This window comes from Lissotriton helveticus, chromosome 4_1 (assembly GCF_964261635.1).
Source record: "Lissotriton helveticus chromosome 4_1, aLisHel1.1, whole genome shotgun sequence".
Lineage (NCBI taxonomy): Eukaryota > Metazoa > Chordata > Amphibia > Caudata > Salamandridae > Lissotriton > Lissotriton helveticus.
Window position 1 is genome coordinate 66,889,005 of NC_136063.1, and position 27,653 is coordinate 66,916,657.

Genomic DNA, 27,653 nt, shown 5'->3' on the forward strand with positions numbered 1-27,653 from the left:
TATGGGCAGAAGACTCTCAGTGAAAGACCTTGTATGGGCAGAAGACTCTCAGTGAAAGACTTTGTATGGGCAGAAGACTCTCAGTGAAAGACTTTGCATGGGCAGAAGACTCCCAGTGAAAAACTTTGTATGGGCAGAAGACTCTCGGTGAAAGTCTTTGTATGGGCAGAAGACTCTCAGTGAAAGACTTTGTATGGGCAGAAGACTCTCAGTGAAAGACTTTGTATGGGCCGTGGACTCTCAGTGAAAGACTCTGTATGGGCAGATGACTCTCAGTGCAAGACTTTCCATGGTTAGAAGACTCTCAGTGAAAGACTTTGTATGGGCAGAAGACTCTCAGTGAAAGACTTTGCATGGGCAGAAGACTCTCAGTAAAAGACTTTCCATGGGCAGAAGACTCTCAGTGAAAGACTTTGTATGGGCAGAAGATTCTCAGTGAAAGACTTTGTATGAGCAGAAGAATCTCATTGAAAGACTTTCCATGGGCAGAAGACTCTCAGTGAAAGACTTTGTATGGGCAGAAGACTCTCGGTGAAAGTCTTTGTATGGGCAGAAGACTCTCAGTGAAAGACTTTGTATGGGCAGAAGACTCTCAGTGAAAGACTTTGTATGGGCCGTGGACTCTCAGTGAAAGACTCTGTATGGGCAGATGACTCTCAGTGAAAGACTTTCCATGGTTAGAAGACTCTCAGTGAAAGACTTTGTATGGGCAGAAGACTCTCAGTGAAAGGCTTTGTATGGGCAGAAGACTCACAGTGAAAGACTTTGTATGGGCAGAAGACTCTCAGTGAAAAACTTTGTATGGGCAGAAGACTCTCAGTGAAAGACTTTATATGCGCAGAAGACTCTCAGTGAAAGACTTTATATGCGCAGAAGACTCTTAGTGAAAGATTTTGTATGGGCAGAAGACTCTCAGTGAAATTCATTAAATGGGCAGTGGACTCTCAGTGAAAGACTTTCCATCGGCAGTGGACTGTCAGTGAAAGGCTTTCCATGGACAGTAGACTCTCAGTGAAATACTTTAAATGGGAAGTGGACTCTCAGTGAAAGACTTTGTATGAGCAGTAGACTCTCAGTGAAATTCTTTAAATGGGCCATGGACTCTCATTGAAAGATTTTCCATGGGCAGAAGACTCTCAGTGAAAGATTTTCCATGGACAGTGGACTCAAAGTGAAATTCTTTAAATGGGCAGTGGACTCTCAGTGACAGGCTTTTACTGTGATGTGGGTTTAGTGGTGGGCCTTTCATGGAGTTTCACCTCTCTGTGAGAAATAATTCCAAATGGGTTTGACCTCTCAGTGACAGTATATCGCAAGGGTCCGTTCACTCTGTGTGATAGATCTGCAGTTCCATGTATTCCCATCTACTGTTTTAGGCACTCAGTGCTGGGCACCACTGGACTATAAATAGCTTAGAGGTTCTGATGGCTGGATCCTGTATGCTTTGTTCATTCCCTAGAGGGTCTGATGGCTGGATCCTGTGTGCTTTTTTCATTCCCTAGAGGGTCTGATGGCTGGATCCTGTGTGCTTTGTTCATCCCCAAGAGATTCTGATGGCTGGATCCTATGTGCTTTGTTCATTCCCTAGAGGTTCTGAGAGCAGGATCCTGGGTGCTTTGTTCATTCCCTAGAGGTTCTGATGGCTGAATCCTGTATGCGTTGTTCATTCCCTAGAGGTTCTGATGTCTGAATCCTGTATGCTTCGTTCATTCCCTAGAGGTTCTGAGAGCAGGATCCTTTATGCTTTGTTCATTCCCTAGAGGTTCTGATGACTGGATCCTGTATACTTGGTTAATTCCCTAAAGATTCTGATGGGTGGATCCTATATGCTTCGTTCATTCCCTATAGGTTCTGATGGCTAGATCCTGTATGCAATGTTCATTCCCTAGTGTTGTGATGGCTGGATCGTGTATGCTTTGTTCATTCCTTAGAGGTTCTAATGGCTGGATCCTGTGTGCTTTGTTCATTCCCTAGAGGTACTGATGGCTGGATCTTGTACGCTTTGTTCATTCCCTAATATTGTGATGGCTGGATCCTTTATACTTTGTTAATTGCCAAGAGGTTCTGATGGCTGAATCCTGTGTGCTTTGTTCATTCCCAGAGATTTGATGGCTGGATCTTGTGAGCTTTTTTCATTCCCCAGAGGTGCTAATGGCTGGATCCTTTATGCTTTGTACATTCCGTAGAGGTTCTGATGGCTGAACTCGGTACACTTTGTTCATTCCCTCGTGTTGTGTTGTGATGGGATCCCTCCACTGGGTTCTCCATGGCTCTGTCTATGGGTTCCTATCAATTTCTTAGCATGGTGTGTTTTTTTGTCTGTGAATCACGTGTCCCTCAAATATAATCAGCACCATTACACCACATTACACATTTTATATGTTTTTTTTAGCATCGTAATAGCCTCACTGAAGCTGCAAATCTGTGAGTGGCCACTGTTTTTACAGTTGTTTAAAAAAAACTGTTAAGATATTATTAAGATTTCTGGGACAGTGAGTGGTTACTGGGCAGTATCAATGGTTGGTGCCTACTGTGCCCTATCATTCACCGCTGGTGTCCCAGGGCCACAGGTCCCTTTGCACCACAACTGAATTACTAAGTTTCTCCTGTTGTACTTGTGACTGCTTTAGAGCAAGCAGCAAGGCTGAGTAGCCAAGGTTTGCTCCAAGAGGAGGTTGAGGGTTTGGAACTCACAGTACAATAAAAGTGATTGTACACGATTAACAAAAAATACAGTAAAAGGGCTAGTTTGTTAATTTTGAATGGGAATTGTATTTGCACACAGGAAAGCAAGGGAGTTAACATAGAGAACACATAAAACACAGAAGGTCTTAGCTGCTCATGTGGCCAAGATACAGCAAGCAATACCCTAGCATGCTTCTAGTGCAGTGCAGTTTGAGTCCTTGCGAAGTGTTATCCTATCGGGGATGTTATGCTGTCCTCTGCTATGGCCAGGGATGGGTCTTCACGCTTTCAATAGGGTGCTGTATGTAATCCTCCTTTTCAGAGGAGCAAAGGTGCTAAGACTAAGTGCTACAGTGCATTAGCCTGACTTTGACATGTCTGATGTTTGACTGGTCAAGGCTCTCTATTTGATGCCCATCACAACACAAGGCAGGAGGGGGTCCCAGGGCCTTTTGCTGGGCAAAAATGTTGTGCCTAGCAGAAAAGAGATATACTTTATATACTAGGTTCACCCATAGATCCAAGAGGTCTAAATGCAAAGATTCCAGAGGAAGAAACAAGTACACAAGTGATAAAGGCATCCTGAAGGGACTCATCATTTTAGGACAGCACTCTCAATACATATGCTTTCTGAGCTGCAGAACACACATGTAACATGCCACACACAACCAGATAACTGACTGCTTTGGAGTATGGATCCCAGTGATGGGGACTGAGCAGATGTACCCATGTGCAGCTGGTAGATCTGTCCCCCCAGGCAGACAAAACTCACAAATTCAATTCAATTCATGATATTTATAGAGCGCACAGCTACCTCCGGGAGGTGTCCAAGGCGCTAGCGGAAAGCTCATGAAAGTGATGGGAGAACTGTAAGATTACACAACCATAAGAGAAGTTATCAAAAAGAAAGGTTTTGAGATTGAGTCTGAAGACCGATTCCAAGGGGCTACAGCGCAGACTGATGTGGAGTCTACTGGGAGAAAATATCACTGGGTAGGCCAGAAATGCATCAGACTGGTGCAGGATGGCACAGCTTTCCTTTGGATGCAAGATCTTTCATCACAACCTAGCCTGCGCATTGTCTTTTTCTAGAACCCCTCATCCCTTGCAGATAGCTACAGTCAGAGAGGAGACACACAGGCAGATCCTTGTATGCAGTAAGATTGTAATATTCTTTCTCTAAAGGTGCCATTGTAGTAATCTATGGGTCTCCCTGGTCCATCTTCTTCCCTAGGTGCTGGTCATACATCGGGAAGACAGGTGGAGGTCAGGAGGTATCTCTTCCCGGGGGATGTCTGTCTAAAGGAACCATCCAGCATGAGCTGCAGCACTCCCTGGGCTTCTACCACGAGCAGAGCCGCAGCGACCGCGACAACTATGTGACCATCGTGACGGAGAACATCTCGCCCGGTCAGTGTCACCCCCGGGCTCCACTTACCACTCAGAGGGTAAACTGAGTACAACTCAGATTCCTGATGGGCACACCTTGGCACTGATTTAGACACCCGATTGGTTCAGCTTAGGTTTGATCTCAGATACCCGCCAACGCACACGTTCTGCAAATCTGATCCTTGGTCACGGTGATCAATATTTGTTACTGTCACAATCTGGTGTCCTTTTCACGAATGCTACCACAGCTGAGGGCATTAACTGGACCACATAAAAATTGCCTGGCACAGGATAAATTATGACCTGTGTTTAAAATGCATTTTCCTGAAATCGATAATGAGGATCAGAGATTGCTAACAGCAGTGCCCGCTTCGGAGACACGGGGTCCAGATTTACACAGAAGTGTTCAGCTTAAGTTGCTGCGCTGCATCGTGTGAATGAAATACTATGATGTGTCGCTCATCTGATGTGTCCCAGCGCTGGAGGCAGACTTTAGGCAGACATGCACCAACACAGAGACGCTTGCGCCATAGGCCAGAATGTTTGCATTGTCTGACACCTAGTTTGTGTGCTGAAAAGGGTCCCTTTCAATACAAAAATGATGGTTTGAGACTTGTCTCACTTTGTGTGCTGAACAATGCAGCACGAATGCAAAGTGGGAAAAACAAGGAGAAATGAAAATATTTCACCCCGTTACCCTTGCCTTGAGGGGCACAGCATTTTAGCCCAAATCCCAGTTTACCATGTTTTGTAGATATGGATTTTTGTCAAAACCTATGGGTGAAGGCATAGTAACACTTGTGCAACACCTATAGAACATACCCCTTAATGCAAAGTAATGCAAGGTAGCGCAAAGCATAACTTTATGTTACAATTCAACGCAAATCGCGATTTGCTTTGGATTGTAAATCCCACCTGAACACTTTAATTTGGGTTTGAATTAGAAAAGTAACATAAACCCGACACAAAGCATGCGTTGTTAAGTGGGGCAGGGGCTGGTTGGGATGTACAGCGCCTTGAGCACCACTCTTTCGTACTCCCATATCTCACATACAAATAATGGTGTTTCTTTCTACAGTTTTTTCATCCTCCGATTGCATGGCTTCTCAAAAAGCCTCTTCTGTATTCCCAAAACTGCATGAAAAACTCCCCTCTCCCTTTCTTTTCAATTCGAATGACTATCTCCTTGTTTTTCATACTACGCATGTCTCCACTCTCCGGGCACAGCCTACTTTACGTCACAATCATGTTTGCCTTAATCTTTACTATTGCATTTCTGTGAATGTCCTCATTTTCTTCCAAAGTTTCAATGAAATCACCTCTTCCTTGAAAGTCAAACCTGCAAACTAATAATTCCTATTCCCTCTCAGGTATTAATCCCACAAATCATCTCCATGAACTCGCATACTCGATCCACTTCCCAAATGATCACCACAAACCCCAAATAATTTACTCTTCGTCAAAGAAACTGGAGTAAATGCATGGAATGGTTTTCTTGAGAGCACAAGATTTATCCCAATAACCAACAACCACTGGATTAACCACTAAACCTTGGGTGCCTGGAGCAGTGTGCTCCAGTGCCTTGTCAAGGATTATAAGCGCTATATAAATGCAACCACAATACAGTACAATACAATCTAAGGTGAAGGGTGCACGCTGGAGATGGATCACGTTATGAGGCAAAAAAGATTTCATAAGGAAAAAACATGATGATTTTCCCTTCAAAAGGACAACAGTGAGCTATCTCTAAACCTGGCGGAAACTCCAGTGCGTCCCTCCCGGATGTATGTAGGCGCTGGTATTTATTTAGTGTGATTCTCGCTTGGGAGCAAGATGGTGCGCCTCATTAAATAGGATTTAAATTTAGATTTATACATCTTCTTATCACATGCTGAAGCTATTAAGTGATTAACCTCAAATCACATGCTTTTCGATCTTATGCCAGGGTCCAGATTTGCCCCCCCCCCCCATGTTCCAAATTCGACAGCTTTGCCTTTAGACTACTCCTAACCCCTGAAATGGCACATGGGAGCACTGCCCCCTGGTGAGTTGGGACCTTCTCTGTATTGGAATGTGCCATATCAGACTCAGTCCTCACTAACTCATCTGTACCGTCTGCTCATCTCAACAGACAGCATCGGCAACTTTAACAAAGAGAACACCAACAACCTTGGCCTGGAGTACGACTACGCCTCCGTGATGCACTATGGGATGTAAGTCTCCAATGCGCAGCTAAGAAGAGATTTTCTGTTTACAACTTTGATGAAAGGCTATTATATATAGACAGTGACCCTGATTTAGATTATTGCAGACAGGGTACTCCTTTGCAAACATGACGGATTACCCTCTCCCCCAAACCCTAGGACCACCCACCTCATTTAAAGATAGGCAGACCGTAAGTATCTTGTTGACAGACCTCCTATTGGCTCTGTTGATGAAATATTTCCTCTGATAGCCCGATGGAGTAGGATTGATGCTCTGTATGTGAAGCGGGTACGGAATGATGGCTGGGTTGGTGTATATGGGCACCAGAGTGTGGAACTGCCATAGATGGTGAAGGTAAGAAAGTGAAGTTGAGTAATGGCTGTGTCACTGAACTTGTTCCCATAGAGTTGAATGTCCACATGTGAGGATGGGCAGGTGAACGTTGTCTGAATTGGTGAACAGCTCAGTTTAGAGTGGAAGATCCATTATTGATGAATCACATGAGGATTGGTACCTCAGTACTAAAGCCTGCCTCTGTCACAAGAGGAAATGTTATGAGGCTACAATGGAGACATTTTTCAAATCAGTGCTTTTTGGGATCTGAGATGCTGAGTGTGAGTGAGGGCTGTACGGGGAGCGTGTGTTGCCTACATGGATTTGAGAGTCATGAAAATGAGAACTGAGAAGTTTCAGACTGAGCTGGGCAGGATCTGCAGGGGGATAGTTCTAGAACAACATTGAGATTGAGTTTAGATATGAATCGAATTAAGCAAACACCAAATATTTGACCCTCACCTGTCCCCACCTGGACTCACTGTAGAGTTCTATGGGTTAATACTGCGTTATAATGGTGCATAAACGGTGGGATTTACCCGTGAGGTCTTCCTTTCCCCAGGTATGCTTTCACTACCAAATCTGGACAGCCGACCATCGTCCCAAAGCCAAATCCTAACACAGTCATCGGACAGAGATATGGGCTTAGCAACCTGGATGTTTCCAAAATCAACGCCCTGTACCAGTGTGGTAAGGAGTGAAAGCCTGCAGATAGATGCTGAAATGTCATAGCAGACACAGCATCTTTTCCTCGTAGGCAGTAATATTATCTTTTGTAATGATTCCAGCTCAACTTCCACCAATATCATCCATCATGGGACAATTGTATTTTTCTAGTTTATTTGTAGAGCACACCCTCTGAACTTAATTATTGTGTTTAGGCACCAGTGTCCCTAACTAACGAATATAAAATACCATACATGTAAGTGCTGCAAAAAGAGAACACAAGAGGAATGCTGTAAGGCTTTCCTAATGGTAAGCAGAGTATTTCTATTCTTAATATCCAGGTGCAGGCAGTATATTCAAAATCTTTGGGCCGATGAGTGAGAATCTGCAGTTTCCCTTTCCCTGAATGTTAGTACTTCCAGCATTGAGAAGAGATAAGCCAAAGGACCCTGGGTTACATGAGGGAACATGTCTAATAATTTACTCCCACAAACAGGCTGATGCTGTTCCCTTGATGCACTTGAGACAACAAATGCTTAGTTGAAGATAATGACCTTTGGATAGGGCTCTTGGATGGGTACCACCGAAGTCTAGCCTGCTGATAAGATAATGACCATTGGATAGGGCTCTTGGATGGGTACCATTGAAGTCTAGCCTGTTGAAGATAATGACCTTTGGATAGGGGTTTTTTGTTTGGGTACCACTGAAGTCTAGCCTGTTGATATGATAATGACGTTTTGATAGGGCTCTTGGATGGGTACCACTGAAATCTAGTCTGCTGATATGCCATGATATATCCTTAGTTTTAAAACAAGTTGGGCCGTCATGTCTCGTACATGTTGCATCTCAGCAGTTTTATTTTTGGAAGCCAACTCAGAAAGGAATTGGCATAATCTGGGTTTGAATCAGTCAGTGTACCAGATAGGATTTTGTGATATTTGTTTTGGATGTAGGGCAATGTATGTTTCAGTTGTCTTATGCTGAATACATTTGAATGCTCTACAGAGCTGATGTGAGCCTCAAAGTTCAATTCGGTATCCCAGATGACCCTCAGATTTTTTGCTTTCTTAGTCAAGGTGGATGGGCTCTCAAATAACTCCGGGGGCTAAGCGAGGTTATTCAGAAGTCTGTGTCTTGAGCCTATGCAGAGCATCTCAGATTTGCTCCATTTAACTTGGCCAAATTATATTCATCCCCGTGTCCTGTGGGACCAACACGTGCACGTAGATCTGTATGTCATCAGCAAATAAGCATTATTTGAGGTATCTGGCGCTAATGGTAGGAAATAGCAGCTTGAAAAATAAGAGAGGGAGTAAGGGTGTACCCTTGGGTACTCCACATTCAACCTTCCCTTCTGATGACTTGAAGAACTCTAGTCTGACATTTTGTGTTTATCGGACCCATTTTAGAGCTGTATCTGACCCAATAGCCACTATTCCCCATTGGTCATGCAAATAGATCTAACAATATTAGCCAAGATAAAGATGTTTCACCATCATCAGCTATGGCAAGCATCTAGAACTATCCTATTGCCCTGCTGAGAGCTAAAACCTGCTACAGATAGTCACTCTTTGCTCTTCCTGCTGTTAGGATGAAATCTCAGCATTTGTCTCCTGATGAGATGCCAGTATTTATCCCCTGGCTGAATTCCAGCCTTTGTCTCATCCTGTAGCGATTTCAGCATTTATCCTCTGATAGGATCTCAACACTTGTCCCCAGTAGGATCCCAGCATCTTTTCCCAGAGAGGATCTCAGCATTCATCTTATGACATGATGGCAGCATTTATCTCCTGATGGGATCCCAGTGTTTGTTCCCTAATAGGATCCCAGCATTAATAACTTATTGGCCTGACAATTATTGGCCCCGGGAATCCTGAATTGCATTGCCTCAGTGAGTTCCTGCATGTATCCCCTGAATGGTTTCCAGCATTTATCCCCTCATTCGATACCAGAATTTATCCCCTGATTAGATTCAAACATTTATCCCATAACTGGATTCCAGCATTTATCCTGATTGGATTCCAACATTTATCCCAGTCTTATATTCCAGCATTTATCCCCTCATTCGATAACAGAATGTAACCCCTGATTAGATCCCAACATTTATCCCATTACTGGATTCTAGCATTTATCCTGGCTAGATTCCAGCATTCACCCCCTGATTGGATTCCAGCATTTAGCTGCTGATTGGGGCCCAGCATGTATCCCCTGGTTGGATTCCAGTATTTATCCCTGTCTTATATTCCAGGCTTTATCCCCTGATTCGATACTAGAATGTATCCCGATTAGATTCCAACATTTATCCCATTACTGGATTCCAGCATTCATCCACTGATTAGATTCCTACATTTATCCCATAACTGGATTCCAGCATTTATCCGCTGATTGGAATCCAACATTTATCCCTATCTTATATTCCAGCATTTATCCCTTCATTCGATACCAGAATGTATCCCCTGATTAGATCCCAACACTCATCCTATAACTGTATTCTAGCATTTATCCTGACTGGATTTCAGCATTTATCCCCTGATTGGATTCCAGCATTTAGCCGCGGTTTGGATTCCAGCATTTTTCCCTTGATTGGATTCCAGTATTTATCCCCTGACTGGATCCCAGCATTTATCCAGTGATTGGATTCCAGCATTTATCCCCTTATTAGATTCCAGCGTTTATCCCCTGATTGGATTCCAGCATTTATACCCTAATTGGATTCCAGTATTTATCCCCTGAACTGATCCCAGCATTTATCTCCTGACTGGATCCCAGCATTTATCCCTTAAGTGGATTCCAGCATTTATCCCTTGACTGGATGCCTGCATTTATCCTAACTGGATTCCATCGTATCAATTTTTACATTTACATCGTTTATAACCTGATTGGATTCCAGCATTTATCCCCTGATTGGATCCCAGCAGTTATCCTCTTATTAGATTCCAGCATTTATCCCCTGACTGGATTCCACCATTTATCCACTGACTAGTTCCCAGCATTTATCCTAGTGTGCTGTCAGTATTCAGTTCATGATGGCATCCCACCATGTGTTCCCTTATGAGATAGTACCAAAATTCATCTCCTGGCATAAATCCAGTGGATCCTGGAATTTGCTACTAATTGGATCCCAGCCTTCATATGTAAATAGGATCCCACTAATTATTTCTGGCTACAATGTTCACTTTGGTTCTACTAACGGATCCTTTCTGACCTCCTGATAAGATAGCAGGACATATATCCTAATAGGATCTCTTTACGTATGCCTTAGTTTGACTGACACAAAATGGAATCCCAGCATTCATGTACTCATCGCATCCTGGCTACATCCACCGATGAGACACCATCACTGACCTTTGATAGGATCCGAGCATCCATCTACTGATTGATTCCTTGCATTCACCCCCTTGTTGGAATATCAACATTCTTCCTTTCATGAGAGTTTTAAATTCGTATCATGTAGCAATCCCAGGGGCATATTTACAAGGGGATAACGCCACCAGAACGCCACTCTTAGCGACGTTCTGGTGGCGATATGCCCTTCTCCATATTTACAAAGTGTCGTAACCCCTTTTTGTGGCTTAACCCCGCCTTGTAAAAATGTCTCCCTCACATGCATCGTTTAGTGTGAAAGGAGCTTGCAGTGGGTGTTGCTGTGGGCGTTCCACCACAACTGCCATTGCTTTTAGATGCTGCCCAGATTCACAAGGAGGTGTAAATCTGAGGCAGCACCAAAACTAACGTCATGCAACAGCAGGCGTTACACTGTAGGAACAAGGAGAAATGCTTTTATTTCTCCACGTTTTTGCATTCTGCAGAACACATAGAAAGAGCAAAACGCCATTAATGAATATTTATGTGTAGGAAGAGACACCTTCCTGGACATAAACAATCATTGAATATTGTCGATTTGCTACTTCTATTCATGCTGCATTCAGCAGCACACATAGAAGTAACAAATCACCATAAAGGATTGTTTATGTGCAGGAAGGGACACCATAAACAATCATTCCCTGCAATGCAGGCACCCTTGCACTATGGGGCAAGGGCGCCTGCGTTGGCACTATGCAGCTAATTTTAGCGCCAGCACTATGGAAAACACAGGGGAGCATTGTATTGGTGTAAATACAGTGCATTCCTGCATTTTGGAAGATGGAGCAGTTACGCTCTCCGACATTATGCCTCCCCCGTATCCATTCACCGATGGGATCCTTGCATTTATCCGCTGGTGGAATCCCATTCTTGGGAGAATTACGTAATTTATCCTCTGACTGGGTCTCAGTGTGCATCACCTGATGAGTTCCAAGCACAATCTACTACTTTATGGAAAAATATTCCTCTTATATTGGAGTTTCAGATGGTTTGAATGTTAGAGTTCTACTATGACCCTGTTTGTTCCCTTTATGCAGCTTGACATTTGGGTTCCCAGCTTTGAAAATATCCCAGCCGTTGGGTTCATTATCTTCTTCGCATTAGGAGTTATGTGGCCTTATAGATATACACCATGTAGGTTTCTTTGACCTGAACTCTGAAGTCACTTTAGACCAGTAAAGAGAAAGTGGAGTGGTAGAACGATTCTGTTCTTGGTCCAAATTAATTAGCTTTTGCACAGTTTAATTTGTATCTGTCTCCCAAAAAAATCTATCCCACCTCTGCTGCCATTTTATCTGCACCAGGACAGATTGTGTTGAAGTTCAGTGTGCCTAGTGTAGGTTTTGGTACCTACTTATATTTTTGTCTGAGCTTCCATTTCATTGCTAAGACCTGCACCAGCCACAGAGACCAATGTTTAGGTCAAGAGTCTTCCTCCTGGTGGAGATATAAGATTCCAGCTTAAATACTAGTGAATCTAAATGAGAAATAATTCTCAGTAGGAGCCATGGGAGGGAGGAAACTCAACCTGTCAGGTCATTGTGCAGTTTCAAGAAATTAATATTTAAAGAATTTTCCTTTTCATATTTGGTTTTAGGTGTTTGCAGCACTATTTTATCTAACCCGACCGGCACCCTGGCATCTTCCAATAACCCTTCCTCGTACCCAAACAATGTCAACTGTGTCTACCTGATCCGAGTGCCTTCCAATAAGGTAGGTTCTTCACCGAGAAGCTGATGGAGCTAGTCGCACTTTCCTCCTGTCAGAGTCCTGAGGGGTGGGACTTAGAGTACCGCGCTGGGTTAGGAGCTGCCTGATTGGTAGCCGAGGTAGCTGCTGAGAAAGGTTTCTCTGGTTAGAGTGGTCCAACAAAGAGGAGGAGAAGGATCTGCCCTTGGGATTTTCTCTCCAATGGCGTCAGCACCAAAGCTGCAGAGCTTCGGAGAAGAACCAGAAGGTATTATTGAAATCGACAGTAGTGCTGCCAGCGCAGAGTAGACAGAATACAACTTAAAGAGTGGGTCTACAAGGGGCAAATAAGTCAGACTTTAATCAAGTTCAAATTCCACTTCAAAGAAATGCCACATGTGGGCAATAAGCAATGGTGAGAGGGAATGCCAGTCAAGTTCCCCAAAGGACTTGGGCACACAAGGATTACCCTATTCGTGGGCAGTGTAGCAGGACAAACTACTGAGGTGCACAGCAAAAGGTGTTACCCCCTGAGTGTATGGTACAAGAATATTGAGTTTTGAATACAGTGCTACAAAAACATCTTAGCCAAAATATCAGCTAACAAAGTATGGTTTAGGTCAATATGTATAGGTAAGTGAGACTTCGGTACTTATTTCACATTTAACTTGAGAATATATAGGTACATGGCTTCAAGGTAGGCTGATGTGTAGAGTAGTAAATCTTTACTTAGATGTACACACTCTGGATGTTGTGATAGCTGATATTCTGGCTACAATGCTATTGTATGTGATATTTCTCTGCTCAATAATCACCGTCAACTCTTGCACAAAGCATGAGCATCTGTTCCCAGTGTGGAAATCCTTTGTGAGATTTCATCTGAAGAGGTGCAGCCTTCTTCCTGTCATGGTCTGCTGGTGGGCATCACTCACACTCAAAGGTAGGACACAGGTGATTGTGCCCAGAGAGGTGGAGGGCCTTCCTTAAGAGCCCAATGAGGAGACAACTGTACCATGCTCCTTGAAACTTACCCCAGCTTGGCTCTCTCAGTTACTCCTTTAACTTGACTGACAGCCCCAGCTTAGCACAGGCAACAAGAACCCAGTGTGTAACTTCTTCACAAGAGGCACCAAAGCTTCAGAACAGGGTTGGTTCCAAGTAGAGGCACCATGAGAGAAGACAGGAGGTGCAGGGACAGCATAAGGGTGTCATGTCTCTTTGAACACACAAATGAAGTTTAGGGATGGTGGTGAAGGAGGCTGGAAACAGAACAAGTCAATGCAAAATCACCGGCTGAGTCTAGTCTGCGGATTACTTTCAAAAACAGAAAATCAGTCCTTTTTAAACAAATGATGGATAGAAAGTTCTAGACACCCTGGAGGTTGTATGTCTGATGTACTGCTCTTTCTTCTCAGATTCTCCTACAGTTTGATGCTTTCGATCTCCAATCCTCCTCAAACTGCGACTCCGACTACCTCACAATTTACGATGGCGACAGTAAGGCAGCTCCAGTCTTAATCAGCAAAGCGTGTGGGACCGGGCAGCTTCAGCCATTCATGTCTTCTGGAAATGAGATGCTGCTGGAGTTTGTGACAGACGGCTCCATCACCGCCAGTGGGTTCAAGGCCTCCTACAGCAATGGTATGGTCCTTGGTGTCAGGCTGCTCTCAGACAGGGAGCAGGACTGTAGAAGCCTCCTACAGTAATGGTACGGTCCTTGGTGTCAGGCCGCTCTTAGTCAGGGAGCAGGAATGTAGAAGCCTCCTACAGCAATGGTATGATCCTTGGTGTCAGGCTGCTCTCATTCAGGGAGCAAGAATGCAGAAGCCTCCTACAGCAATGGTACGGTCCTTGGTGTCAGGGCGCTCTCAGTCATGGGAACGAGGTTGCAAAGCACCGCTATGGCAATGGTATGTCCTTGGTGGCAGGCCACTCACATTCAGGGAGCAGGACTGTAGAAGCCTCCTACAGTAATGGTACGGTCCTTGGTGTCAGGCCGCTCTCAGTCAGTGGAGGAAAGTCACATAGGTCTCTTAAAGCAATGGTATGGTCCTTGGTGTCAGGCTACCCTCAGACAGGGGACGGAGGACTCAGAGACCTCCTACATCAATGGTACGGTCCTGGGTGTCAGGGCGCTCCCAGATTGGGGAGAGAGGGCAGAAGCAAGGGCCTTCTACAGCAATGGGGAAGGGAAGACGCAACAACCTCTTGTTGGGACCCAGTGAGCTGTGCTCCCTTGATACCTGGGCGTGTTGGCATATGGCTCACTGCAGGAAGTGCTTGTTTCTGAGAGTCAATAGAGGTCTCACCATGAAATACAAGATGTTGCGGGCCCAGTACACTGACAAAATCACCTTGAGTCTAGGGAAAGGAGCTGGGGGTGGTTCATGGATTAGCAGTGTTTTGTTTCTGATTTCTCTGCCTGTGGAGTCTTGGCCACCGATGATCGGGGGGGTGACAAAGATCACACTGTGCACAAAATATATTGAAACACATATGATTAGTGACGTGGGAGAGTAGTGAGAAGAATCTCTGAAAGTGGGGGTCCTCTATTGGCAGTGACATGAGCTCTGTAATTTACCATCCTGACACATATGTGTACTTTCTGACTGGAACCCCATGCCATGTCTCCAGTTTCTTGCCATGTACCACTATTTTTGGGGACATGTGAGCTGAAGCACAAACAGCGTGTCGGGGGCATCAGGCAGGACTATACGCCTGGCTCTGGTTTGGCACACAGTTGTGGAAGAGCTGAAGCTGAGATGTGTCTTGTGCATGGGACTTTGTACACTCATCACCGGTACTCTATGCGCAGAGCACTAAGATGATTTTTTCTTCTGTTTGACAGTAAAATGTGGCGGCACATTCACCAGCTCTGACGGCACCGTCTCATCCCCTAACTTCCCCAACAATTACGATTCCAACATGGACTGCGGCTACTACATCACGGCTCCAGCTGGATCCAAGGTAAGTGCTGGAGCTACCGAATGTCATTTTAGTACTGAGAAAAAAGAACGAAAGCCTGGTGGACCCTGGGATCATGAAGAACCTTTTAGAATGTTTGCCAGAGGGCGGTATGACTTCATTACTTTCCAGAACAGCTTTAAACAAGCATTATTAAATGCATTAGGTTTCGTATATGTGATTAATAAGAAGCTTTTTTTGTAAATTGTAGTATGCTGAGAAGTTATACAATATAAGTTACAGAAAGTCTGTTAAAGTGTTATGACTTGTTTATGTACAAAAAGGAAATATATTGTGATGTTACTAGTGGTATTATAAAGAGGGGAGATTAGGTAAATGGACAAACATAAAAAAATGCACCTGACAAGTAGACTTGAAAATGTTGCAGCTATGGGGAGATTAGGTAAAGAGTGGGATGAAAAAACATACAAGTACATCGTAAGCACGTTTTTTGCAAAACAAGATTATTATAACTAGATTAAAAGGTGTTGTTTGGTTATTGCCCATTGGTAAGATAAACAAATGAAAATTTACATTACATTTTTTAGATGAGCAGTTGTGCATTATAAGTGAAAGAAACACACTGAAAGTTAGACTATTGTTGTATTGAGATGTGCAAGTTATTTATATTGCAGATTTCTTTTACAAAGTTTTATTTTATTTTGCTCTGCACATTTTTTATTATTATTGCGAAAAAAAGTAAGCATGAACATGCATTTTGAAACAATAATGAACATATAGTAAATATTTCCACTTGCCTTGTCATTGGCATTGTGTTACTTACGATTTACAATTTTCCTTTATTTAAATGTTACACTGTGACATTTTCAATTATTGTTCTATATACTTTGAAGTTTGTATGTTGTAAAACATCCTGTATTTTCTTACAAGGCATTGTTTATAAGTACCGGTGCCACTGTACTTGCTAAAACGTTGAAATCATGATAACTAGATAGCTGCACTTTGCCTGTTTTAAGAATGTGCAGTTGGTGTTCTTTATATTATATAACAATTAAAATACAGGAGCCTGTTTAAATTACTTCAGAAAACTATTTTTAGCAATTATTAAGCTAAAAATACCACGCTTTAAAAGTATGCAAATAAATATGAATGCATTTTACATCCATGGAAAGACTAACTGCAAAACTTCTCACTATTAGGAAATAACCCCTGCTTCAGTTTACAGAGTATCGCTGAATTACCACTTTGCTTATTCATATGGGCCAAGGAAAATACAGCAAATGATATAACATGTTTTGTGCTAGAACAATACAATCTGCACAGTAAAGGCCAGTCCCAAAAAAACAAAGTCTTACCACCTACCTGCTTACTAACTTAAATCTTTTGGGTTAAAACAGTGGAGAACTCACACCAAGGGAAAACAATATGTTTTTTTTAATTTAAAAGCATTCTAAAATAATACATACCTTTCAAAAAAACACAGCAGCACAAATCACATAGAGTCACCAAACACGCTTGTTTATAAAGACAAGCTTTGATGCAACGCGACAGCAATGCCCAGCTGCTGGAATTTTTAAATTTACTGCTACTGAAACTATACAGACTTTCCAGGCAAGTCAAAGGAATAGGCTGCAAGCAATCACAAAACTCAAGGAATACTTTTAGAACAGGCACATGACCATGTATAAATCCAAGAGTTGTCTGGAGCTGTAATGTTATACATAAACTGCCCCAACAGATAAAGGAGGTTAAAACATCCCCTCAGAGCTCCAGGGAGCGTGCTCATGCAATGCACTGCAATCAGTTTGTTCAAGTTTACACTACATAATGCCCAACAACAAACACTTGACACAGAGAAGAAAACAATGGGGCCGATTCACAGAATTAATCTGAGACAAAATCCTAAACTTACTACTTTTGGTATTCACAGAAGGCATTTAGTAGTCTTAAATTAGGATTTTGTCTTAAATTAGGATTTTGTTTTAAGTTAAACTTAAGTTAAACTTAAGTTAAACTTGAGTTAAACTGAAGTTAAATTTAAGTTTGTCTTAAGACAAAGTCCTAACTTTAGACAAAATCCTAACTTAAGACTACTAAATGCATTCTGTGAATACCGAAAGTAGTAAGTTTAGGATTTTGTCTCAGATTAGTTCTGTGAATCGGACCCAGTGTTGTAATCTATAAACACATGACACAGAAAAAAATGCAATTTTATTAGCGGAACAATACAAAAGGAATGTGAAATGTGATAAAAGTCCCACCCACTAAAGCAGAGTTAAACAAGCAAGTTTTAAATGAGTGCAGCCAAGGGAAGATAAGTATCAGTAAACAGTAAATGCTAGGAAGCCTTAATGTAAGAAAAAAAGTCCCACAACTTTTGGGCCCAGGGCCACTGCACCTGCTGCACAATTGAAATTATGATCCTAGTGCCTGCAAGATAATTGCATTTGTGACTGCCTGTATAGGAGTTAAATATAGCAATATTTGGTGTTTAGAGGAGGTAAGACTGCTTTTTGCTGTGGTGCCACTGCACCTGCTGCACCATTTCAATCATGACTCTATTGACTGCATGGTACCTGCACTTGTGAATCCCTATTTAGAAGGAAAATATAGCAATATTAGGCATTTGGTGGGGTCCCTAGAGCTTTTTGCCCTGGTGCCACTGCACATGCTGGATCATTCAAATCATGACCCTAGTGCCTGCAAGATAACTGCATTTAGACCACCTGTTACGTTGTTAAACATTGCAATACTTGGTGTTTAGAGTTCTGACAACTTTTGGCCCTGGTGCCACTGCACCTGCTGCACTATTTCAATCTTGAACCTAGTGCCTGCAAGATAACTGCATTTGTGACTGATTGTTTAGATGTAAAATATAGCAATAATTGGTGTTTAGAGGACATATGGCAACTTTTGGCCCTACTGCCACTGCACCTGCTGCACTATTTCAATCATAACCGTATTGCCTGCAAGGTAACTGCACTTTGACTGCCTGTTTTGTAGTTAAATATAGCAATATCAGTTGTTTAGAGGAGGTAAGACTGCTTTTTGCTGTGGTGCCACTGCACCTGTTGCACCATTTCAAACTTGACCCTAGTGCCTGCAAGATAACTGCATTTGTGACTGATTGTTTAGATGTAAAATTTAGCAATAATTGGTGTTTAGAGGACATATGGCAACTTTTGGCCCTAGTGCCACTGCACCTGCTGCACTATTTCAATCATAACCGTATTGCCTGCAAGGTAACTGCACTTTGACTGCCTGTTTTGTAGTTAAATATAGCAATATCAGGTGTTTGGTGGTCTGCCTAGAGCTTTTTGTTCCGCTGTCACTGCACCTTCAGCACCATAGTAATCATGACCCTATTGCCTGCAAGATAACTGCACTTGTGACTTTCTGTTTAGTAGTAAACTTTAGCAATAATCTTTGTTTAGTCAGGTCCCTAGAGCTTTTGGCCCAGGTGCGAATGCACCTGCTGCACCATTTATATCAAGCCCTTCTTAACTGTAAGGTAGCTACAATTGTGACTGCCTGCTTAGTAGTAAAATATAGCAATATTAGGAGTTTAGAAGGAAAGATAACAAAATGTAAACAGTAAACAGTATGGAGTGTTAACCATGAGAAAAAAAAGTTTGAACCGCCAACGCGGATGGGAATGAGTAGTTAGGCTGTGGGAAATTGATAAGAAAGATACCAAAGGGAGAGCAGGCTACAACATATGGAAACGGAGGAAAGTAAACTGGCAAGCATAGGGACCAATAAAAAGTGAGGCAGGATGTAAGTCCCTTTTAAGATATATTAAAAACATGGGGGGCATGACCAACAGCCCAAGATGGCTAATGCGTAATCTGTGTGATTAAAGGACCCAGTCACCAACATCCTACTTTTATCCAACACCTACGTGCAGCATTGGGTTCCTACTCAGCCGTGGAGTGGTGCTTTGTTGTGCACTACCACCACCTGCAGGTGTGTGGAGGCTAAAAGACGGCTGGAGTACTAAAAACTCCTATACCTCCCGCACTGACAAAATGGCAGGTGGAGAGGAGCAGCTTTAGCAGCAGATACCCGAGTGAACTCGGAGGTTGCAGTGTAAGAGTGGCCCAGGCGGTCTCCAGAGCTTATTACCCTGCAATTGGGCTGCATAGCTGACGTGACTGTGTACGAGCGGACCACACACTGAGCTTTTTTGCTGCCGTGAGTGGGTCTGGTGCGGTCAACGGGCCGCTCCATGTTGTGGTCTGTATGCTCCTCAACTGCCCCGACAGCTGCACTCATTGAGGTGAGGAAAGGCCCTTTTTCTGCCCACAGATTCCTCGGTCCTGCATTACACATGCTACGTATCTGGGTAGCACAATTTTAGATCACAACCCAGTGGAAATTACACTCTCATGGGGACGGCTTCCTGCTCCCAGACCAACCTGGTGCCTGCAGCCACGTCTCTCAGAAGACGTCTGATTTAGAGAAACTTTTGCCACAACCATTAATACATATTTCTCCGACAATGCTGGTACGGCTTCCTCACCATTGGTGGAATGTGAAGCATTTAAGGTAGTAGTGCATGGTGCTTTGATTGGCCAGAGAGCCTACACTCAGGGCGGGCACCCTCCTGGCTCAGTTAGTTTGTGCGGAACCGTCTCCTAAGCCTATCTTATCAATCTCCACACTCACGCAGGGACCAGTGGTGACACAACTGGGGATCAACAGCATTCATAGACTATTGCACCACTTCATACATGGCTCTGCAGCCACCCGACCTTATAGAACTATCTGAGTTTCAACACCGAGCAGCTCTGCCTAGGGTGCCCACACGGGAAAGTGAAGAACTTGATGCTTCTATCCTGGTGAGCGAGATTCGTGACACCATCAGATTTGTCCCGCAATAAACACACGGATCTGACGGAATTTCGGTGGAATTCTATTCCACCTATGCCGCAAAATTGGTGCCACAGCTGGAGGAATTATAATATACATCACTAGATGTGTAATACGTGCTCCCCTCCCTCATTAGCAAAGCTCTCGGAACATCCTTGTTAAACCCCGGCATTGGTACTGAATACAGAATATAAAATTCTCAGTAAAATTCTGGCCCGCCCACTGCTCCCATTACTCCCACACTTGATCCATACGGATCAATGTGGTTTTGTTCCTCAACGTAACACCTCCTTGATCATAAGGGTCCTGTTTGGAATAATAGATGTTGCCCGAGACCACCCATATGCCGGCTGCCTTTCTGTAGATATCCATCAAGACTTTGATACCCTAGGCTGGGACTCCAAGCTTGCTGCTTTGATTCGCTACGGGATACCTCCTGCTTATATTCGGTGGGTGAAACTACTATATTCATCACCTACGGCCAGAACTGGTCCCTCTGTCTCCGATTCCTACCAAGCGTCTAGCCATGCTCAACAGGGTAGCCCTGTTTCCCTTCTCCACTTCATATTGGCGGGTGAGCCAATCGCACAAGGGATACGTCAGGTGGTGGGCCACAGCGGGGTCCCTATAGATCGAGTGGCGCATTCCATGTCTCTATATGCAGATGACATGCTTCTGTATTTCAAAGACCTCCGTGAGGGCAAATTAGAGATAGCCCAGTTTCTGTCCTTGTTTGGCCACTTGTCAACAATTGTATATTAATGCAGATAAATATTGTGCTTACTTCTTTACTAATACCTATACAGAGCCCACATTTAGATTGGGTGACACACAACTACAAACAGCACCAAGCCCCTTTCGCTAACTTGGGATTCAGATAAACCACAAAACACAAGGGGCCCAATTCACAAAGGTAAACTGAGACAAAAGTCTAACTTTACGACTTTCGGTATTCACAAAGGGCATTTACAAGTAGTACAGTAAGACTTTTGTCTCAGTTTGACTTAAGTATTGGTCTCAGTTAGACTTAAGACCAAAACTTAAGTCAAACTGAGACAAAAGTCTAACTTTACTACTCGTAAATGCCCTTTGTGAATACCAAAAGTCGTAAAGTTAGACTTTTGTCTCAGTTTACCTTTGTGAATCGGGCCCGTTATCCATTGGAGGGCAACCTCATACATACGATTAACACGCTGAGATCGCAAGTGTCGTTTAGGGTCACATTTCCCCAGTCGATAGCAGGCCGTCTGGCCCTGGCGAAAATGATGATGTTGTCACGCTCGCTGTTCCACTTTGTGAATTCACCAATCATAATACCGGCATGGGTGTTTAAACTGTTGAACACCATACTGATTGAGCTCACATGGGGGAGGGGACCCCGCAGAGTCAATCTACATAAACTGCAAATGCCAACCTCATGCAGGCGCCATGGGGGCTCCAGATTTCAAAGCCTATTGTATAGCTGGACAACTATAGAGGCTATCATATTCAACCTCACAAAATCCACAAAATGTTCCCTATGGACCCCTTGGCGTGCCCACGCTGTCGCTCCCCGAAGGTGATCTGGTACATATGCTTTGGACTTGCCCTTCCCTGATTGGTTGCTGGGGTGGGATGTCAGCGGCACTAACACACCTGCCTGCCCTACATCAGTAGAGGGGTTAACTCTGTGGCCCAAACGCTCTAAAGTGACAGCGCTTTACAGACCTCTCTCTGCTCTTGGTCAAAAGACTGCTTACGAAATGCTGAAAGTCCCAACAGGGTCCTAGGGTAGTTACCTGGCAGGGGGAAGTTTTGCAATGGGATTTGGCAGAAAGTGAGGCTCTGAGGAGGGAAGAATATAGGGAACTTGTGCCCCAACCTCACTTTCAGGTTGATCTCTTCCCTAGACGGCCCAAAACGAGAAGTCAAAAGGTAGTCTGGCCACGTACCGGCCTATATCTATTGGATCGCGCCCTACTGCACACACATCTCCTCGATTATAAATCATTCATTACATGACATGTCAGTATTAGCAGGGGGAGGATGGGGATGTTGCAGGAATTTTATATATAGCATATTTCATGCCATGTTGATTGATTCTAATACAGACTAATTGATCCCTGTTTGTATATTACCATATAAATATGTTAATGTATTAGGTGGCTTAATGCGCTGTATTCTTATTGTATAACAAAAATGCAATAAAGTTTGTGCTAAAAAGATATATTAACAGCAATAGATTTCACAAGCACAGAGCAAGCGCTGTGCTGCCGACACCTAAAAATTGACCTAACCTGCGATTCCACTCGGATGATCGAAGCCGCTTCTGTGTGATGAAGGTGTCTAGGCACTGAACTGTGTATAGAAAAGCTCAAGTGCCTCCTGCTGGCAGGACAGTGATGGAAAATAAGGGCTAATTTATACGTCTGTTTCCTTATGTCACAATGCCCCCTGCTGGCAGAATAGTGATGGTAAAGAAGGGCTAAAACATACTTCTCCTATTATGTCACACTGCCCCCTGCAGGCAGGATAGTGATGGTAAAGACGGGCTAAAACATACTTCCCCTGATATGTCACACTGCCCCCTGCAGGCAGGATAGTGATGGTAAAGAAGGGCTAAAACATACTTCTCCTTTCTTATGTCACACAGCCCCCTACTAGTAAGTCAGGGATGATAAATAATGGCTAACACATACTACTGATTCCTTAGGCCACACTGCCCCCTACTGGCAGGACAGGGATTGCAAATAAGGTCCAGTGCATACTTCTCGCTCCTTACATCACATTGTCTTGTGCTAGCAGGACAATTAATAATGGTGTGTAAGCACCAGTGCATACTTCTCATTCCTTATGTCATACTGGGCCAGATGTATCAAAATTGGATTTTGCGTGTCTATAATAGCAAATTTAACTGATTCGCTATTATAGACTCACAAAATGCAATGTATGTAGGTTTCAGCAAATCTTTTGCAATTCCTACGCAAGTCGCAAACAAGGAATGGCTTCCCATTCACTTCTATCGGCCTAGAGGTCCCTAGGAATGAATGGGAATCGCATGCGCAATTTGCGAGTTCCCAATAGGTTCTCGCAAATTGAGCATGCAATTTCAAGGGTGCAAGGGGGCCAAAAGGACACCCTGATGCACCCCTGAAATATGCATGTGTGCACATGTGGAGCACATACATGCCCTAACGGCATGTATGTGCACCACATGGCACTTGGAAAAATGCAAAATTGTGCATTTTTCTAAGGATTTGCAATTTACCACCAAATTGAAGTTGGTGGTAAATTGCGATTCCTTAAATCAGGGTCACAATTTAAAAAGCCCTGCCTGCATTGCATTTAGAGAATCGCAAATTGCGATTCTCTAAATGCATTCCCAAAATAGGTAATCCTTTTTCCCGTTCGCAAACGGGCCGATTCTGCGAATAAGCCTGTTTGCGAACTGCAAAACGCTTGATACATCTGGCCCACTACCTCCTGCTGGCAGGACAGTGATGTTAAATAAGGCTTGTGCATACTTCTCCTTCTATATGTCACACTGCCCCCTACTTGTATGTTAGAGGTAGTGAGAAACGACTGTCACGTAATTTTCATCCTTATGGCACACTGCCTCCTGCTTGCATGACAGAGGTACTATTTAAGGACTAACACACACTTCTTATTTACACCCTGCAGGTTTCATTGACATTCACATCTATTGCCCTTGAACCTAATCCTACGTGCAACGCTGATTCCTTGTCTATTTTCGATGGTGCCAAGACCACCTCCCCGCTTATTGGCAAATACTGCAAATCCATGCCAGTCGCACCAGTGACTTCCACCGGGAGCTCCCTTCTGCTCCAGTTCCACAGTGATGGCTCATTGAACATGAAGGGATTCCAGGCCACCTACACCTTCGGTAAGTTTATCTGCAGTAAAGTGACCTACTGGCTCTTCATCACTGAGGCTAGGCACAGCAGGGAGGTGTCTGTTCTTATCTGAGAAGAAGTGGCAGAAGGCCTGTGTGGCACCATGGCATGCGCTCCAGTTTACTGTGCATGGTGTTAGCCTGTACCCTCTTGATGCTGAGCCTGTGCAGAAGAGATACCCAATGCTCTATCACGAATAAAGTGTGTACAAAGAGCAGACATTGGCCCTGTTGTCCACCAATTAACCACAGGGGTCAAAAAGGTGCCTTCCTTGTCTTAAGGGTCAATTGAAGATATTCACACCAACTGTACATGGAATGGATGTAAGGGTGTGATCCTAGTGCATTGGAAGGCTGAACCGCTCACATGTTCACCAATACCCAAACAAAGTTCCAACACATGGATCCTTACTTTGTGAAAGTCCTGCCAGGGCTGTCACATGTGATGTAAACTAGGCGAAGGTTGTGAAACTTAGATAATAGTGCAAGACCCAATAAATAGGGGAGCAGGGGCAGAGAAACTATAATATGGAAGTATAAAATTACCTTAAATATTCAGCATTCAAGGTCAGCATGTGGAAGATTGACGAGGTCTGACCAATGAGACCCACTCTGTAAGGGATTGAGATCAGTTTGGTAGCAGCAGAAAAGGATTACCATAACGTATACTATATAAAAAAAGCATTCTTGAAATTGCTGAGAGCTCTGAAATAGTTTTCCACTCACTCCTGAAGTCAGGGTGTGGGATTCAGATACACTTCCAGATACAGCTGTGGCCACTGTTGGACCCTTTCACATCTCCCAAGGATGTCCATCACAAAAGGCAATAGAGCCAATTAATCAATAGCCTCTTCTCAAACCATCTAACTCTGGTAGTAGTGACGTGTGTCGAAGGGCACTAGTGCCAATTAATCAATAGCCTTATCTCCCACATCTAACTCTGGTCGTAGTGACATGTCGAAGGGTACTGGTCCCAATCAATAAATAGCCTTGTCTCCCACATCTAACCCTGGTAGTAGTGAAATATGTCATGGGCACTAGTGCCAGTTAATAAATAGCCTCGTCTCCCATCTTAGTGACATGCGTCGAAGTACACTAGTGCCAATTAATAACCAGGCTCATCTCCCATCTAACTCTGTTAGTAGTGACGTGTGTTGAAGAACACTAGTACATATTAATACATATCCTCCTCTCCCACCATCTAACTCTGGTAGTAGTGACATGAGTGGAAGACAAAGGGGGTCATCTAGCAGTTGGTGGAGTGGCAGTCCTGACGCTCGTCGGCATTCCAGGGCCTGGTACGTCTCCTGTCGATGCCCAGTAAAGACGGGCACTGGTGCCAGTTCATAAAAAGCCTCATCTTCCACCATTGTAATTTGGAAGGCAAAGGGGACCACTGTTGACCGAGGGGGGTCCTGTTGTAAATTAGTGGGGTGCTGCTCTGGGAAACCCTTAGTCCCCCATCCTGTTTGAGGTGGGCAGCTGCTGATTGGCTGCTGGTGCAGCCTCCACTGGCAGTAAGGTACTAGGAGGAGAGGGTCCCAGTGTGAGAGTGATATAATATATGCAAATCAAAAATTATTTTACACAAACACTGAATGGGTCCACATTGTTTTATTCACAATGGGACTAAGTATACTGAATATACAAACAATTGATCAAAAGTTCTAAACGGTTGTACAGTGCCCCGGAGTGGATAGGAGGGGAGGGAAGTGGTGATCAGGTGCGGATGTGGTGATGGAAGGAATTAGTGACAGTAAAATCAGCCAGTTGACATAACTGTATTGACGAATTATATACAAAACAAAAGGACCATTGGTTAAGCGTTTAAATCAAAACATCATACTTCACATAATACAATGTATGTAAAAATGGTGGCGTGAAGTTGACAATGAAATCGGTTGTTGTCGACGTTTCGACCCTCAGAGATACGCAGGGATTAGTCGTGCCCTTGCTGTGGGGTCTTCTTCAGGACCAAATAGGGGGCAGGCAACCTAGTTATTGTATATAAAATAAAGAATTAATCATGGGGGAGGGACATGTATCATAGTTCCCTAAGTAAGATCAATGTAGGCACACAAGGTCAATCGAAACGTCGACAACAACCGATTTCATTGTCAACTTCACGCCACCATTTTTACATATATTGTATTATGTGAAGTATGATGTTTTGATTTAAACGCTTAACCAATGGTCCTTTTGTTTTGTATATAATTCGCCAATACAGTTATGTCAACTGGCTGATTTTACTGTCACTAATTCCTTCCATCACCACATCCGCACCTGATCACCACTTCCCTCCCCTCCTATCCCCTCCGGGGCACTGTACAACCGTTTAGAACTTTTGATCAATTGTTTGTATATTCAGTATACTTAGTCCCATTGTGAATAAAACAATGTGGACCCATTCAGTGTTTGTGTAAAATAATTTTTGATTTGCATATATTATATCACTCTCACACTGGGACCCTCTCCTCCTAGTACCTTTAGAACCCAGGTCCCAGTGACCATGGTTGGGTAAAACCCCCCTATTTATACTCCACTGGCAGTAAGCCATCTGCCACAGGCCTCTCTGCCTTTGATGCATCATTAAACCCACTCTGTGTAGGGGGGCACCCAAAGCAGGTCTGCCCCGCCTGTGTCTGCCATGAGAGATGTGGGCGAAACCGGGCATGGACAAACAACCGCGGTCTCCAGGGGCTGGGGAAACACCCAGCATGTCAGGGACATTGGTTTAGTCTGTTTTTTGTAATAAATCCCTGCTTTGAGGGCTTGTTTGTGAGAAGCAAAAAAGAATTCTGCTGCAACTGTTACATCTAATTAGGGTGGGTGGTCTGCCTGCCAGGGCATGAGTGGAGATGGTACCTCTGCAGCCACAGCAGCCTTCATGCACTGACTGCTGGTGTCTGAATGACCCCAAAGTGCTGCTGACCAGCTCTATAAGGGGGCTGGGCTCGATTATTAAAAAAAACAGAACAATCCAGTCATATTTTATATGATCAAATTATATGCAAATAATCTCCACAATAAATTTGCTTTGCACGTATTCATTGGGGATCATGAAATCCTGAGTGAGTTTTGCTATTCAGTCGGTGGGAGAGTCTGCTCACACTTCAACAACTTACATGTGGTTTCCCATATTTACTTGCAGTGAACGCCTAACCCAGGAGAAGCTGACGTGCCACAGCTTCGCAGAAGGTCATGACCCCGGAAGTACATCTGTTCCACATGAAGAATGGTTCAAGGGCTGCATTTGTTTCACAATGAGTCTCAGTTTTTGGTCATCCTGCTTTTCTCTCTTGTTGCACTTGTGGCATTTGTTCCGTTGCTTGTTGTCGTCACGGGTAGTCGGAAGCTCGACACCAACTCTAGTCGCCAACAGTGAATCGAGTATTTGCAACCTGCCTGTCACCTGCTCCTAGCTCGCCAGTGATGTATCTGATGGTGAATTATACTGAGTGCGAAATGTTGTGCTGATGTGAAGTGAAATAAAGACATAAAATAAAGTGTTGACTCTTTTGCTGATCATGTAACATAGAACCAACTGTATATTGGAACATTGGGCCCTGCCCTTCTGACTGGGGTCTTCTATTTTTGGGAGGGAGAGAGAGGAGAGAGAAAGTGAGAGACAGGG

At 43.8% G+C, this 27,653-nt stretch overlaps 1 protein-coding gene across 1 annotated transcript in view; it reads left to right on the forward strand.

Annotated features, from left to right (window-relative positions):
* LOC144827866 (embryonic protein UVS.2-like) overlaps positions 1-27,653 on the forward strand; it is a 92,373-nt gene that overhangs the window by 30,449 nt on the left and 34,271 nt on the right. The window contains exons 6-12 of the mRNA XM_078686031.1: positions 3,920-4,095; positions 6,206-6,287; positions 7,175-7,302; positions 12,239-12,354; positions 13,746-13,971; positions 15,179-15,297; positions 23,788-24,010. Of these exons, the coding sequence (XP_078542157.1) occupies positions 3,920-4,095; positions 6,206-6,287; positions 7,175-7,302; positions 12,239-12,354; positions 13,746-13,971; positions 15,179-15,297; positions 23,788-24,010 (1,070 nt within the window). The remainder of the gene's footprint in view (positions 1-3,919; positions 4,096-6,205; positions 6,288-7,174; positions 7,303-12,238; positions 12,355-13,745; positions 13,972-15,178; positions 15,298-23,787; positions 24,011-27,653) is intronic.